This window comes from Leuciscus leuciscus (assembly GCF_965113295.1).
Source record: "Leuciscus leuciscus genome assembly, chromosome: 20".
NCBI lineage: Eukaryota > Metazoa > Chordata > Actinopteri > Cypriniformes > Leuciscidae > Leuciscus > Leuciscus leuciscus.
Window position 1 is genome coordinate 21913246 of NC_138744.1, and position 14080 is coordinate 21927325.

The window sequence follows — 14080 nt, forward strand, 5'->3', positions numbered from 1 at the left end:
AAAATATTCATACTCAGACACCATAGTGATGAATTAAAGATAAAGTCATGTCATATAACTGCTCACATTGTGTATCATTATAAAGGACATGGGGACACTAGAAGTATTAACTGGTCGAAGATAATATTCGTTACGTTAGAGAAACCCAGCTTTACGCGTTTATTGAAGCAGGGCGGTAAGCAGAAAGAGGGCGATGTTGAGCCTCCGCTGATCTATATAGCCTAGGCTAGGCCTGCACGCTATTGTTTATAGGAAAACTGCCTAATAATCTAACAATAAACGTATTAAAATGTATGCTGCACTTTACTTCTGATTGTTTTAGGCAAACAATACTAAAACAATGAAGGCTAATCATGAATCGTAAAATATCATTGGCCTACAATAGCCTTATAACAAATGTGCATTATTAACCAATCTATTTCATGCCTCCCTACGAGTACTGAAGACATAAAATATTCTTTCACAAAACATTTACAATAATTGCTTGTTGTTGCTACTCCATTATGCTGCTACTCCAATACCTTGCATACAAGAAGGCATTTTCGTTTCCTGATGCAAGAGACTCATGACGTCCCCCCAAGGATCAGACACGATTAGCCAGTGAAATGGTCAACGTTATTGGTCCATTGGATACATTTACTCTAATAATTTACATTCAACTAATCCACAGCTTTCCAGGCAGGTAAAAGAGGTGTCACACACACGTGAATCTCTATAGAGACGCATTTAATGAGATCGGGTTGTAAATCGATATGCATTAGGTCTCCTAATTTTTGTTCGTAAAAGTATTGATGAAAAGAAGCCCCCAATATATAGTAGATAAGTCTAATAATTTGGAAAAACCCTAAACGTTGGCTTTATTGTCTTAGCATCAAGAAGTTCTAACTAAATTTTTTTAAAATTTTTGTTAACGCCAGCAAGTCAAAGGATCTAATCTTCATGGTGCACTAGCTCTCACAACGTCATATCCTAAATAAAACTGCATGATTCTCTTGTCGGGCAGGGGTATATAGTACATATGCCCGGAAATGACATAGATCTCTAGCACAACAATAGGAGCTTGGAGCTCGTTTACGACCCAGTGCAATGTGTGTGGGTAGAAGAGGGTCATCCATCAAACGCCACTGTTGCCAGAGCTACTGCCTTCGCAGACATCATAAACACCCCATATACGCCTCGCTCGCACTAATTTACAAAGCTCACTGAGAAGGATACAGACGGATCAAACCCTGCTTTTACACAAGCGTAAAGATTTGGAAATGTGGTTGGACCGAAGCAGCAGAGATAAAGTCCATTCAGCTGACCATATCTCATTCACATGGCCTACTGTCATAATTATATTCAGAAACTGGCCTATATTATAATGCAGTGTTATTTACCTTAACTCCATTCATCATTCAGATATATGTGTTATTAAACAGGCCTCCGAATCTACATAAATCACCATAAAGAGTTATGGAGATTTATAAAAAGAAATAATTCGCTTAAATAGACAATATAAACCCAAGAAGAAAATATTTAATTGCTTGTTCAAAAAAGAAAATCCGGTCAGTAACAAACTACTTAGCCTATACTTTTTACCAATGAAAAAATAAAACTCATATTATATTATTTTGAATTAAAAAAAAGGTTTTACAATCTAAATACATGAATAATAATAACAATGTAGGATATGTATAAAATATATTTACGCATTTCAATATGTAACCATTATAATGGTTCCATTTTGGAATGCGTAAAGATATTTTATTCACTGAAACTATTAATGCATTAGCTTTTAATGTAACACACTGAACGCTTCATTTGTTTGCTGATCCAACGAGCCAAGTTTTCACTCTTAACTTGTGTTTTATGACCGTCAGCATTCATTATTTAGTCTAACAGACGGTCAGCGAGGCTGTCCATCGTGCCAGACGCATCCAAAAAGACTGGTGCTGGAACATCTACTCAGCACGTGGATGAAAATCACGCAAACTGCCAAATAATCAAACAATTATTTAATATCTCATTTAAAATGATAACACTTTTTTAATAAATACACTGGTTTGCCATTTTAGAAACACCGGCTTTAAAACGCAACAAACAGAATTGTTTCTAATTAATATTTTATTTGCCAGTCATGAACATGAATTAAAATGTCGAAATGTTAATTACACACACTGAGGCATTGTTAAAGGCTACATTAATTTGAATTAAGGTAACTCACAGAGTCAACAACATTATATCGACATTGAGAATTTTACTCAATCCAATAAACAAAGATTGTGCAGGAAATAGCCTGATAAAATATTGGAATTAAATTCGAATTTGACAAATATTAAAACGCCTTTCAGATAAAGCACATCAATTCAGATATATTAAGTATTCATTTACATGCATTAATACATTTACAAATACATATAAAATGTACAGTTCGATTGCCAATTTGCAAAAACAAAAATATGCTTCATTTAAAGCACTGCAATTTAATTTGATATACTCACATATCCATTCTGTCAGGCCTATCTAATTAGAATAAACACAATGCAATGTAAATATGATTTAATATTTCAACAGATAAATGAACATATAGGCGTATTAATGTTACATTTAACTATACATAAAGATACATCCTTGATAGATCTCGATGTTCAGCTCGTGGGAAACGATGAAGATTTTTCGTTCGTGTTGGAAATGTGTAGGAAGGAGTGGGTATTTTTGAAGAATGCCGACACCCACGTTCTTCTACACACAATAGCTCCTGTGTAGCTGCAAAAACACACGTTTTTTCTCTTAAAAACAATATGTAATCCTATTCATTCCCAACCCTTCGATAAAGGCTGGCTTTCCAGAAACGAAAATCTAAAAACAAACGATTTTAAGTCCGAAATAACGCTGGTCCATTCGAAGCACATCCGGTGTGAAAATTATGATCAAGGCCAATCCTTTAATCGGAAAATATCACTTAAGTCATTTTAATTTATAAAATGGAGAAAGTCTCAACCGTTAGTACTACGTTGTTCTCTTCTTCCTGGCCACATATGATCTAAGGGAGTGTTAGATGGTTTAAATGTGTTCTTAGGGCACTAAGCTGTCAGACCTTTTGGCGTGTAAGATTGATAGCGTGCAGGCTTCCAGGGCTCTTTGTTTGGAATATAAGCAATAAAGTGCTCGAGGCCTACACCTACTTAGCTAAAGACTTCTGAGGGCAACATAGAAGAGACATTCTTGAACGAAAAAAAAAACTAGTGGATTTACACTTTTATTTTACATGAATAATAACATTGGTGTGTAGCGATGTGTTTCCTGTTAGACGATTTAGCACAGTTCAAACAAATTACGGAGCTCAATTCAGGTAAAATGCATAGTGTGTTATTATTTACATACTACAAAATATATTATTTTTCAACTGAATGTATTATCAGACATTTCAGAAATTCTACATTGAATATTAACGATGTTAGATGCCCTACTAGTAGAAGAATGTAATAAAAAAAATCGGAATTTGTGTAGTTTTATAAGTCCAGTAATTAAAAAAATAACTAGACTACAATGTCTCAAACTAAAACAACACTAATGCAAACGTAATGCGTCAGTGCGCGTGCAAACACGCGGGCACGTCAGGGCTTTCAAAGAATTTGCCTGCGCGCGCGGTGTGCGCGCGTACTCTCTCGCGCGCGTTTGCTCGTGCATTCACAAACGAGAGCGCGCATTCTCTAAGAAAGTAGTAAAAACCCCGACTCAGGATTAATGGGTTTCCTCGATCGTGGCTATTGGTGTGTTTTATGTGTTCAGTTGCTGTGTTGAGGGATCTTCAGCCGAGGGCCGGTCAAAAAATAAGGGAAAAACAGCAGACTGTCACTCTGTTTCAGGTACTGTCTGGCTATACTTATCATCTACGGAGCACTGGGCAAACTGACCATAAATGCGCAAATAAACTAGCCCGTCCCAGAGAGTGAGGCGTTCCTCTCGGACTTTTTTCGATCAATCACACAGACAGTGGCTTCTTTTGATTAAACCCCAAATTGTCATTGGACAGAGGTAATCATGTGACAAGCAATACGGTCCAATTTCAACCTTGTCTCCATGAAAGCAATAGTTTAATGGCACCGCGGTCCCCATACGGCCGTAATCAGCAAAATAGTTTTTTTTTTTAACCCGGCACGATATTTCATTATATCTTCCTTGGGTCACAAATTTGTGAGCGGCGAATTTGCAAGACTTGGAGGAGATGAATTACGAATTCGAGCGAGAGACGGGTTTTATCAATAGTCAGCCGTCGCTCGCTGAGTGCCTGACATCTTTTCCCCCTGTCGGTGATGCATTTCAAAGTTCATCAATCAAGAGCTCGACGCTTTCACACTCGACACTGATTCCTCCTCCTTTTGAGCAGACCATTCCAAGCCTGAACCCCGGCAGCCACCCTCGCCACAGCCGGCCCAAGCAGAACCCTAATGGCTCATGCCCGCTGCCTGCCGCATCCTTACCCCCAGAGTACCCTTGGATGAAGGAGAAAAAGGCATCCAAGAAAAACCAGACAACTTCGACAGCAACAACCACCGACCCCGGTCCACTATACTTCTCCCCTCAAGGTATTTGGATTTAATGCAATTTGATCGTGTTGCAGTTCATTGCAAACGAAATGCAATTGTTTTTATTGTCAGTATTATTATTTTTATTTGCCGTGTTGCGCAAGGCCATGCTGGTGAAAGTGCATGATAGTTTGTTATCCTCATGGGTCATGTGAACTGAAAGCGAACAAGGTAATACCTAAAAGTTGTTTTGTTCGTTTTTGGATGCGGAGAATCTGTTCTGGACAACTCCTAAACTCTGTGTTAGCTACTTGTAGTGCAGGGCATGAATTTTAATATTTGACAGTAATGAAGAATGATAGATTGCCATTACTCAACTCGGCAGCTGGCGTGTTCATTAATCTTCACTCGGACCTCTCCGCACTCACAACAGACACATCAGTATATTCTGGCATAGGGGATGAGGACACAAATTATTCAAGTGCCGTGGCTCCATTCCCACAAACAATTTATGCTCCCTGAGAAACGCAATATATTTGACAAGTTTGTGGGGTCAGCTTTAAGCCCCACAGCGCCGTTGTAAAAAATCAGGAGTTATAATTAGTGGCGTATCAATAATGTGTGATGCTATAATCCCTTCATAGGCTCGCCCGAGATTTCTGATGGTGGCAGTGGGGCAACTCGCCGACTCAGAACGGCGTACACCAACACTCAGCTGCTGGAGCTGGAGAAGGAGTTCCACTTCAACAAGTATCTCTGCCGACCAAGGCGCGTGGAAATCGCCGCTCTGCTGGATCTCACCGAGCGGCAAGTCAAAGTTTGGTTTCAAAACCGGAGAATGAAACACAAACGGCAAACGCAGTGTAAAGAAAACCACAACGGCGATGGAAAACCACCGAGCTTGGAGGAGGCAGGCGGACGGGGTGATGGGAAATCTTTCTTCGAACAAGTGGCAAACAATGTATCGGGGGCGCTTTTGGAAAGAGAGGGTTATCCATTTCAGCAAAATACCTTAACTTCACAACAGTCACAGAATGGACACAATAGTGATTCCCAAAGCGCAACTGTCTCTCCTTTAGGTAGCAATGACAAACATCTGAAACATTTTCCCAACCCGTCACCCACTGTTCCTATCTGCGGCTCAACAATGGCCCCGGATTGTGCATCTGCTCAGGACAATGGCAGTCCCTCGGCCCTGGACGTCTCTTTACAGGACTTCAACGTTTTCTCCAACGATTCATGCTTACACCTCTCAGATGCCGTGTCCCCAAGTTTGTCAGAATCTGTAGACAGCCCCATTGGTTTATCAACGGAGGCCTTTGATTTCTTCTCTGAGACGCTTACAACAATCGACCTGCAACACTTGAGCTACTAACTCTAACTGAAGTTTCATTATAGGGACGTCAATATTTTCTCACATTGATGGTCTGTGTATTTAATTGTGACTTTAAATATAGGCCTAGACCATTAATCAATGAGGTAAGTTTTTCAATAATCGAGTGATAATTTTTGTGTACAGAGAAAATATGTCAGGAAAAAAAAAAGTGATATTTTTCACGTTTTATTTTTGTATCGCTCGCCGGCAAAGCGCCATATTTTCATAGAATAAATTTGTACTTGTTATTGAAAATAACATCGGTGTTATTTATTTATTCACTATTCAGATTAAGAAATAACAGGTTTGTTATTAAACATGATGTAAGATTCAAAGTATACATATATTTATTACTATTAACTATTTTGCTGATGTATTATGATAGAGTTTTGTGTAGGCTATTTACCTGTTGAAGATTAATTAATTTTATCATAATTTTTTCGAGGGACAAATTTTGATATGTATAAGGATGCCAAATGTAGGCTAAGTTTAGAACCGCTAATCGAAACTAATATATGTAATCTTGGAAACTATTAGTGCGCAAAATTAATACGCAGTTAATTGCGTGCTACATTCTTTTTTTTTTATTAATCTTTGCTAATTTCCCATTTGCGTAGTTGGCGTTAAATTTAGATTTTTAACTGTATAAAATTAACCCAATGGGAAGTTTTCGATGCCATCAAATCAGTAGACTAAAACAGATTACACCCAGAAAGAGACTAATGTTTTTGATGCTGTGTACACAAATAAGCCCTTTACTGTATCTGACGACACAGGGAATCTCCTGGCCAAGAGCTATAACGTTTTGGAGTTCAGCAATTACATTTTATTGCCTATTAAACCTTCGACAGGGGGTTGGTGTTGAGGCAGCACTCCGCGTAATTCAATCCGCCGCTGAGAATGAGAACGGATTTCAACAGTCAAACCACATTTAAAAAAAATTATTATTTAGCTTATATAATTTATAATAATTATTCATTTATATACATTGTGTATGGGATGTGATTAATGTAGGCTAACGGTGTCCCAAATCAGACCAATGCAGCTAATAACTAGAGTTATCACACACACAAAACTATGGTTTTATCAACAGCCAACGCCGTATAAGGAATGATCTGACAATAGGATAAACTAAGACTTAGGTCTGCTCGTGTTTTATTAATATTTATACTTTTTAACCTCCAAATCTGAATAAATAGCTAATAAACGATCTCATTTGAATGCTTTGGCCCTCTGTGAACATAGAGGCCTGTGTGTCCTCTTGGACTAATTATATTGATATCCGCTCGTTGTTACAGCCTTAAAATAAATGATTGGCAAATGATTTTTACTTTTTGCACAATAAAAAGACTGTCAATTCTGGTTCTATCGCTTAACGGACACATTTAGGTAGCCTAATTTATTTAAAAAAAAAAAAAAAAACAGTTTAACCACGATTATCCGTGGCTGGTGTATCCTGTTTAATAATAATGGTGACTCGAGTCATTTTTAATGATATGTAGCCTACAGGCCTACACGATAAAGTGCAAGTTCCGTTCCTGTAGGAAATTCAATTGTGAGGATACCAATACAAAACTCCATTTATAGGCTATGAGACGAAATCAGTTGTTCAGTGAAATCTAGCTTTGGGGAATATTTCCAAACATCTAACGCCACGTTGCAATCGCAGCGTAAGTGTTGAAATGGAAATGAGGCCTAGCAGCCAACAGCTCACACCGCACAGAGGCATTTGTTAGAAACGCAGAATGATCCGAGTAGTAGCCTAATATAAGGTCTGGCTTAGTTACTACACAGGACTGATGTAGGACTGATATATCACCATGGTAGACCTATCGGCACAGTTTATTATGTCTACAATCATGGTCTGAGGGCTTTTCAGATATTATCAAAGTATATGTTTCAAATCCTCCAATCTTAGTTGGTTTAATAAATGAGTATTATGATCTCTAAACTATTATTTTAAAAGTTTAAATCATACACAAAGAGATGTGTAGGCTACTTGTTCGGAGCACTATACGGGCTTAGCGACAAATCGAGGCTGAACAAATAGTTTGACTGACGTCCTTTGACGAAACCAAACACGTGATCGGCATTCTTCAACTAAGTTAAAGACTGAGTTGAGATCTGCCACAGAGAAGTGATCCAAATATGCAGGGAAGTACTACACTACTGTAAAATACACTACTGTAAAATAATTATTGTTGGTTTAACTTAAAAAGTAACCTGAATGGCTTAATTTTGAATTCATTTAAATAAAAACATTTGAGTTAATACAATGAAGGAGATTGGTTTAATCAACCGAAATTAAAAAATATGTTATCTGAACCACATAGCCTAAATTATCTAAAATATATGTTTTTTAATGATAAATCATGAAAAAAAAATGTACAGAAAAAATGCACTGAATAAAAAAAAAGTCTTGCTCATAAAATGTCATTGTAACCCTCTTCCTGAGAAAACTTTGTACATAATTTTGAAATATATGAAATGTATGTTGGATTTGGAAGTCAGCTCTTTCACAACTATTGTGAGAACCCCAGATTCAATGCTGAGATTGTAAAATAGAACGCTGGATAAACCAAATTGACCTTTCTATAGTATATGCATCACAATCACTCACATGAGCCCCCATAGGACCTGCGTATCACTGCAGAGAGATACATATATTAAAATATAGTATTGCAAGGACACTAAGTTTAATTACCTGCTATTTACTTATTAAAAACTGGCATAAAGTTTGACAGTCACACCATTTTCACGATCCCACCCAAACTGAACAATCAACTGTTTCTTAATGCAAACTGATGTGAAACCATTCAGAATGCATAATATGTATATGCAGTTTGAGGCTCCTACAATGATGTTATTTTCTCAAGTGTTTTGCAGCCTAAGTTTATGGCTTTAGTTAGGGAGCCTGACATATTTTTGGTCGTCCCATCATCCCATGAACGATGAACCATCTGTGCGAAGTACAATTCCGGTCCCGACAGCTAATGCCTAAAGAGGAAAGGCCCGTGCACTGCTAGTCCTCTGACTCAGGCTGTGATGTCTATGCAGGCATTTAAAGTCAGTGCACTCAGCCTTCAGCTGGTTTCCATGGAAACATGCATTTAAGCTTGGTGGTCCCTTTTGTCATTCCTATGCAGGTGGGCTTCATGCAGATATTCTGAGGGTGGAGCAAAATTTGAGCAGAACCACCAAATATAAACAGCAAGACACACATAGCTGCAAATTGATATGAATTTGAGTGTGCTGTTATGTAAAGCTAATACCACTTAAAGGGATTGTTCATTTAAAAATGACAATCTGTCTTCATTTTCTCACCCTCATGTTTAATCTTTATGACTCTGGAACACAAAGAAATTTTTTTTTTTGTTATTGAAAAATGTCAAATGTTCTTTTGGAATCTATTGATTTTCAATGTACGGACGAAAACAGGTTAACAGAATCAGGTTCCGTGGATGAAAAAGAAAAATAAAGCCATAAAGGTTTGTGAAATAAGTGTGCATAAATGATGACAGAATTTTCAGCTTTGAGTGAAATATCCCTTTAAGGGTCTGAATCAGAACTGGCTCAAGTAGAAGAACCAAGGCCAACCACAGAATACAAATGAACAAATTAGCTCTATGAAGCATGATATTATCTCATAGATCATGTTTATGGAATTCCTGAAGTATGCAATTATTGTTCTCCTAGTTGCACTTACGTGGTCTGCTTCTTAAACATCTATTTTCACCAAACATAAAAGTGTTTTCTTCTTAATGCTGCAACCGAGGCCTCAGTGTGACTCAGAGTCACTGCAAACGCTTCATGAATATATTAAGAATAATTAATAATCAATGAGTCAAAGCTCTGCTAACGAGTCACACAATTACAGCAGTTACAAATGTACATTTCAGATATGATATATGATCGTCACATGGATTCATTTGTTGACATGAAACATTAAACGTGAACTCAAGGTTCAATCCAAGGGGGCCCAGACTTTTTTTCCTTCAGAAAACAGGTGGTGAAAGTGTCAAAAGACAGTTTAAATGTTTAAACGTAAGCTAATTCTAAGTCTTTTAAAAACAACACCTGAGCAGCCTAATCCCTCAGAGGCCAAGGGGCAAAAACACCATCTCATCCATCACAAAGTTGAACTTCACAGATGCCCCTGCACCCTACAGGCAGTGTGAATTACAGTGGCAAAAGCGTGCCCTCAGATGTTCTTCCTTTATGTTTGGGGGCTGTTCAGGTGGTCTGATTCAGATATGACTTACCTGTCACATGACATGTCATAGTATTTGCTGGTGACCTCATCCATCTCAGGTACGTTCTCAAGGCTTTTATGTCTTCACTCGGCTGCTATAAAACTTTTTATTCAGTGCTGTTTGTGTTCTTCCAATAAATGAATGATTCTGAAAAAAACCCCAAAGCAAATGCAAAAGTTACAGACTCAAGTCACAAAGCTGACACACAAAAAAGGAATGAATCAGAATCTGGCAGTCTGTGGTTTCCACATGAACTAGCATGACAGTGCTGGCGACCACAGAGTCATGTCGACCAAAAATGATTAAAACATTGTTCTTGCCCTAGAGAAAACAAAGTATTACGCTAGAACTTTGGGATGAAGAGAAGTACAATATGCCTAATTTAATAAAGATGATGATATTAATGTAGCAGTTAAAGGGATAGTTCAACCAAAAATGAAAGTTCTTTCATTAATTACTTAATTACACATGTCGTTCCAAACCTGTAAGACTTTCGTTCATCTTTCGAACACAAATTAATAACTTTTTGATGAAATCTGAGAGATTTCTGTCCCTCCATAGACAACTACGCAACTACCAAGCTCAAATGTGCTGCATAACATTAGAACGAACCTCATTGGTTCTTGCAGAAGCTCAAACGTGATGTGTAACAGACAAGAATGAACCTCATTGTTTCTTGCTAGGGCTGCACGATCAATCGCAAATTAACGTGAAATCGCACTTAAACCGATTTGGATTATTGCGATTATGAAATCGCAAAGGCGGCGATTATTTTGTATGCTCAGCTTGTCAGTGACGTACGGCTCTGCTCCATCTGAAAGCACTGCGAGTTTGAGTCGCTTATAACGTGCATTTGAAAAAGCAACACACGTCAAACATCTTTACAAAAATACAAGAAGCATTTATAACCTCTCGTCCAACAAAAGACAACATTTAATAAATCAATCAATCAAAGCATTTAAATCTTTTGTTTATTCAGCTACAGCGATGGTATGATGCCATAGGGATTTCCTGGAATGACCATAGACAATATATAAACTGGACACAGCAACCCCATAGGTTTCAACGGAGAAAAGTGAAGTAAATTAGAAGCTCTCACTTCCTGATGATCGAGCGTACTGCGCAGACTCAAACTGAGCTTGACGATGTAGATGTGACGTGAGCAACCCGTCTGTCTTCTAGTAGCTGTGCCAAGAGAAATCGGAATCATTCCCTTCCGAAACTTAAGAGATGTAGATCGTGAGTAGGAGGTGTCCATGAGCTAGGAGCAGGAGCAACTTTTGCTAAGTATTCTGATTAATTACTTTTTCATTTTGCCTCCACGTCCCCCCGTGAGCAATCGCCCGTGAGCTTCTCCTCCTGTCTATACGGTAATTTCTCTACTGTGAGTCGCGTGGGTCGCGTGGTTATGACGCCATCGTTAGCCTATTTTTATAAAAACTGCATCTACGGGGCCATAACGTAAGATACAAGGTAATGGAGCCTTTTATACATTTTCGTGTTTCTTTAGAAATAAATAATGGACAAATGGAGTCTTTAAACGCCTCAGATGTAAAGTTATTCGCTGTCAAAGTGACGTCAAAATGAATGGGAGTCAATGGAATGCTAACAGCAGGTGGGGGTCCGCTAATCAATGGCGGGGAAGCTTCAATGTTTTCCGAAACACTGCCCCCCTGGGAATGACGTGTGTTGTCTACTTCAGCAGTGGGGCATATTTGACGTGTCTGCGTGAGAGCGCCCTCTGGCTTTCAGATGGAGCAGCATTTACTACCGATCAGCCAAATTGCACTGATAAGCTGCGCATAAAATAATCGCAGCCTTTGCAGTCGCGTGCAGTTTCATTTCGATTAATCGTGCAGCCCTAGTTCTTGCAGAAGCTCAAACGTGCTGTGTAACACGAGAATGAACCTCATTGGTTCTTGCACGTCAAGCAGACATGCTTGAGCTTCTTTATATCATAACTGATGTTTGTGTTGATGAATGTGTATATGTGAATAAAAGCCTAAATTAAATCTGTTCATATAAAGCGATCGAGTCTCTTCAGGAAATCTGTATTAACCGCTCAATTCACATGGATTAGTTTTACGATCTCTTTATGAACTTTTTAAAGCGTAAAAGTGGTAGTTGCGTAGCAGTCAATGGAGGGACAGAAAGCTCTCAGATTTCATCAAAAAGATCTTAATTTGTGTTCCGAAGATGAATGAAAGTCTTATGGGTTTGGAACGACATGAGGGTGAGTAATTAATGACAGAATTTTCACTATCCCTTTAACTGCATTAAAACACTCACACACATTCCTCCACTTTTGGGCCAGAAGCTGAGACGTGTGAACTGAGGTGAGTCCAGATCAAACAGGCACGGCCAAGGAGCATGAGATATGAAGCTGCTTCCCTGTCCTTCAAAAGGTCAAAGGGCACTTCACCTCTCTTTCCCCCTCCTCGCCAGATGGATCTGTGGCCAGGTCAAATGAGGTTCAAGCAGCGCTCAAGCCGAGTGAACAAGCATGCAGGATGTCAGTGTTGAATACCAGCCAATACCTTTATAAAGTAACTTAGCCTTTTAATCTTTCATTCGGGACATTCCTATAAATGGTCTCGTTTGCTTATGTGCATAAATATATCACTAGGCTTGTCTGCAAAATCAGTATCCATCCTACTCCAATTATAATATGAAAAAAATACATTTAAATCTGTATTCCTTTTAAAAATTAAACCTCCTCACGAAACAAATTCCTCTCCTTATCATCCTCTGAGAGAAGTACTTTGAGAAGGTGACAGAGTGCAGGTCTCCTGGCAAGGATCTGCTCTCTGCAGTAATCTCTACGAAGCAGCAGAGGAGCGCACCGAGAGAGAGAGAGAGAGAGAGAGAGAGAGAGAGAGAGAGAGAGAGAGAGAGAGAGAGAGAGAGAGAGAGAGAAAGAGAGAGAGAGAGAGAGAGAGAGAGCGAGCCAGATGGAGATGGATAGCTATGTGTTTTTCTATGAAAGCTGTGCATCACCCCCATTCTTCACCTGTCTCCATCCTCAGGATAAGTGGGCCCCACTCCAAACAGCAGGCCTAAATCTCTAAAAGGTCCTTAGATCCTCTCACTAAAATCCTCTAGCTAATGCACCAGCACTGAATGTATACAAAATTACAGTTCAAATTCAGTTACTTACCCAAAGTCACGGAATGAGGATTGCTGCCTTTGTGCCTTAGCTATGGAAGGAGTGGCGTTTTTGTTGTTGTTTTAGATTCAGATTAGATCAGATTGGCATGCGTTGTGTTTCTCATCTGTTTTTCCGCTCTCACGCTAATGAAACACCAAAGGTAAACATTATCACCGACACATGTCAATACAAAGAATAATGCTATAAATGCAGTGAAATTACTAATGTAAAGTGTTCTTTCATTATTCCTGTCAAAGCGAGCACGTAAAAGTGGACGAGGAAGCGTGTGATTCCCCAGTGCACTGTTTGAGGTACCCAAATGTTTCTGCTGGAGCCGACGTGATAAATAATACTGTCTAATTTGAATAGCTTGTGGTTTCTGCAGGGTAGGCATTTGCCTCTTCCGTATTTCACAGTCCACTTGTAACTTCCGTGTTTCGAAGGCTATCTTACTGGGTCAAGCTGTTTATCACAATGAGGTCCATCCCTGAAGACTTAACAACACTCATTTCAGGTACCATCGCAATATTTGGATAAAACAAAAGTTTATAAAGCGAACGTTTAGGTCTCGAGCGCAATCAGATTAGGCTGTAATAATTTCGTCCCCAGTTTACATTACATTCTGGCCATATTTGCCTGAAAAGAGGAAGTTTAGTCTACCGATGGACGTTGTGAATATTTCCCTGTAGTTTGAGCAAAGTAACTATTAGTCCGCTTTTGGTTATTTTTTTTTTCTGGCGCGGATAGATTTATTTTGTGTTTTAACTAACGTTAAGTAAGCAGTTCTAAAGTA

The 14080-nt window shown here is 38.7% G+C and overlaps 2 protein-coding genes and 1 long non-coding RNA gene across 6 annotated transcripts in view; 2 read left to right on the forward strand and 1 right to left on the reverse strand.

Annotated features, from left to right (window-relative positions):
- LOC309484054 overlaps positions 1–14080 on the reverse strand; it is a 14438-nt gene continuing 358 nt past the window's right edge. Inside the window, exons 1-4 of one of the 3 annotated variants that reach the window (XR_014200716.1) lie at positions 13297–13504; positions 12429–12590; positions 10149–10286; positions 1–2748 (exon numbers count right to left, since the gene is read on the reverse strand). This is a non-coding gene — a long non-coding RNA (uncharacterized lncRNA). Of the gene's footprint in view, positions 2749–8305; positions 10287–12428; positions 12591–13296; positions 13505–14080 lie in introns of those variants that run through there. The other 2 variants (XR_014200717.1, XR_014200718.1) reach the window with 2 other exon arrangements.
- On the forward strand, positions 3419–6130 carry hoxa2b (homeobox A2b). 2 transcript variants are annotated; one of them, XM_082150192.1, is made up of 3 exons: positions 3419–3851; positions 4373–4571; positions 5156–6130. In XM_082150192.1, the coding sequence occupies exons 1-3, from the start codon at positions 3765–3767 to the stop codon at positions 5884–5886; spliced, it is 1017 nt and encodes a 338-aa protein (XP_082006318.1). In that variant the 5' UTR covers positions 3419–3764; the 3' UTR covers positions 5887–6130. The 2 variants fall into 2 exon arrangements, with proteins under 2 accessions (XP_082006318.1, XP_082006317.1); XM_082150191.1 differs by having other exon boundaries at positions 3420–4571.
- The window catches only part of skap2 (src kinase associated phosphoprotein 2), a 19068-nt gene continuing 18630 nt past the window's right edge, over positions 13643–14080 (forward strand). The window contains exon 1 of the mRNA XM_082150195.1: positions 13643–13801. Within this exon, the coding sequence (XP_082006321.1) occupies positions 13762–13801 (40 nt within the window). The 5' untranslated portion in view covers positions 13643–13761. The remainder of the gene's footprint in view (positions 13802–14080) is intronic.

Coding starts and splice junctions, on each gene's coding strand:
- hoxa2b (XM_082150191.1), top strand. CDS start 4,211: ATGAATTACGAATTCGAGCGAGAGACGGGTTTTATCAATAGTCAGCCG. Junction 4,572..5,155: donor ACTATACTTCTCCCCTCAAG/GTATTTGGATTT, acceptor ATCCCTTCATAG/GCTCGCCCGAGATTTCTGAT.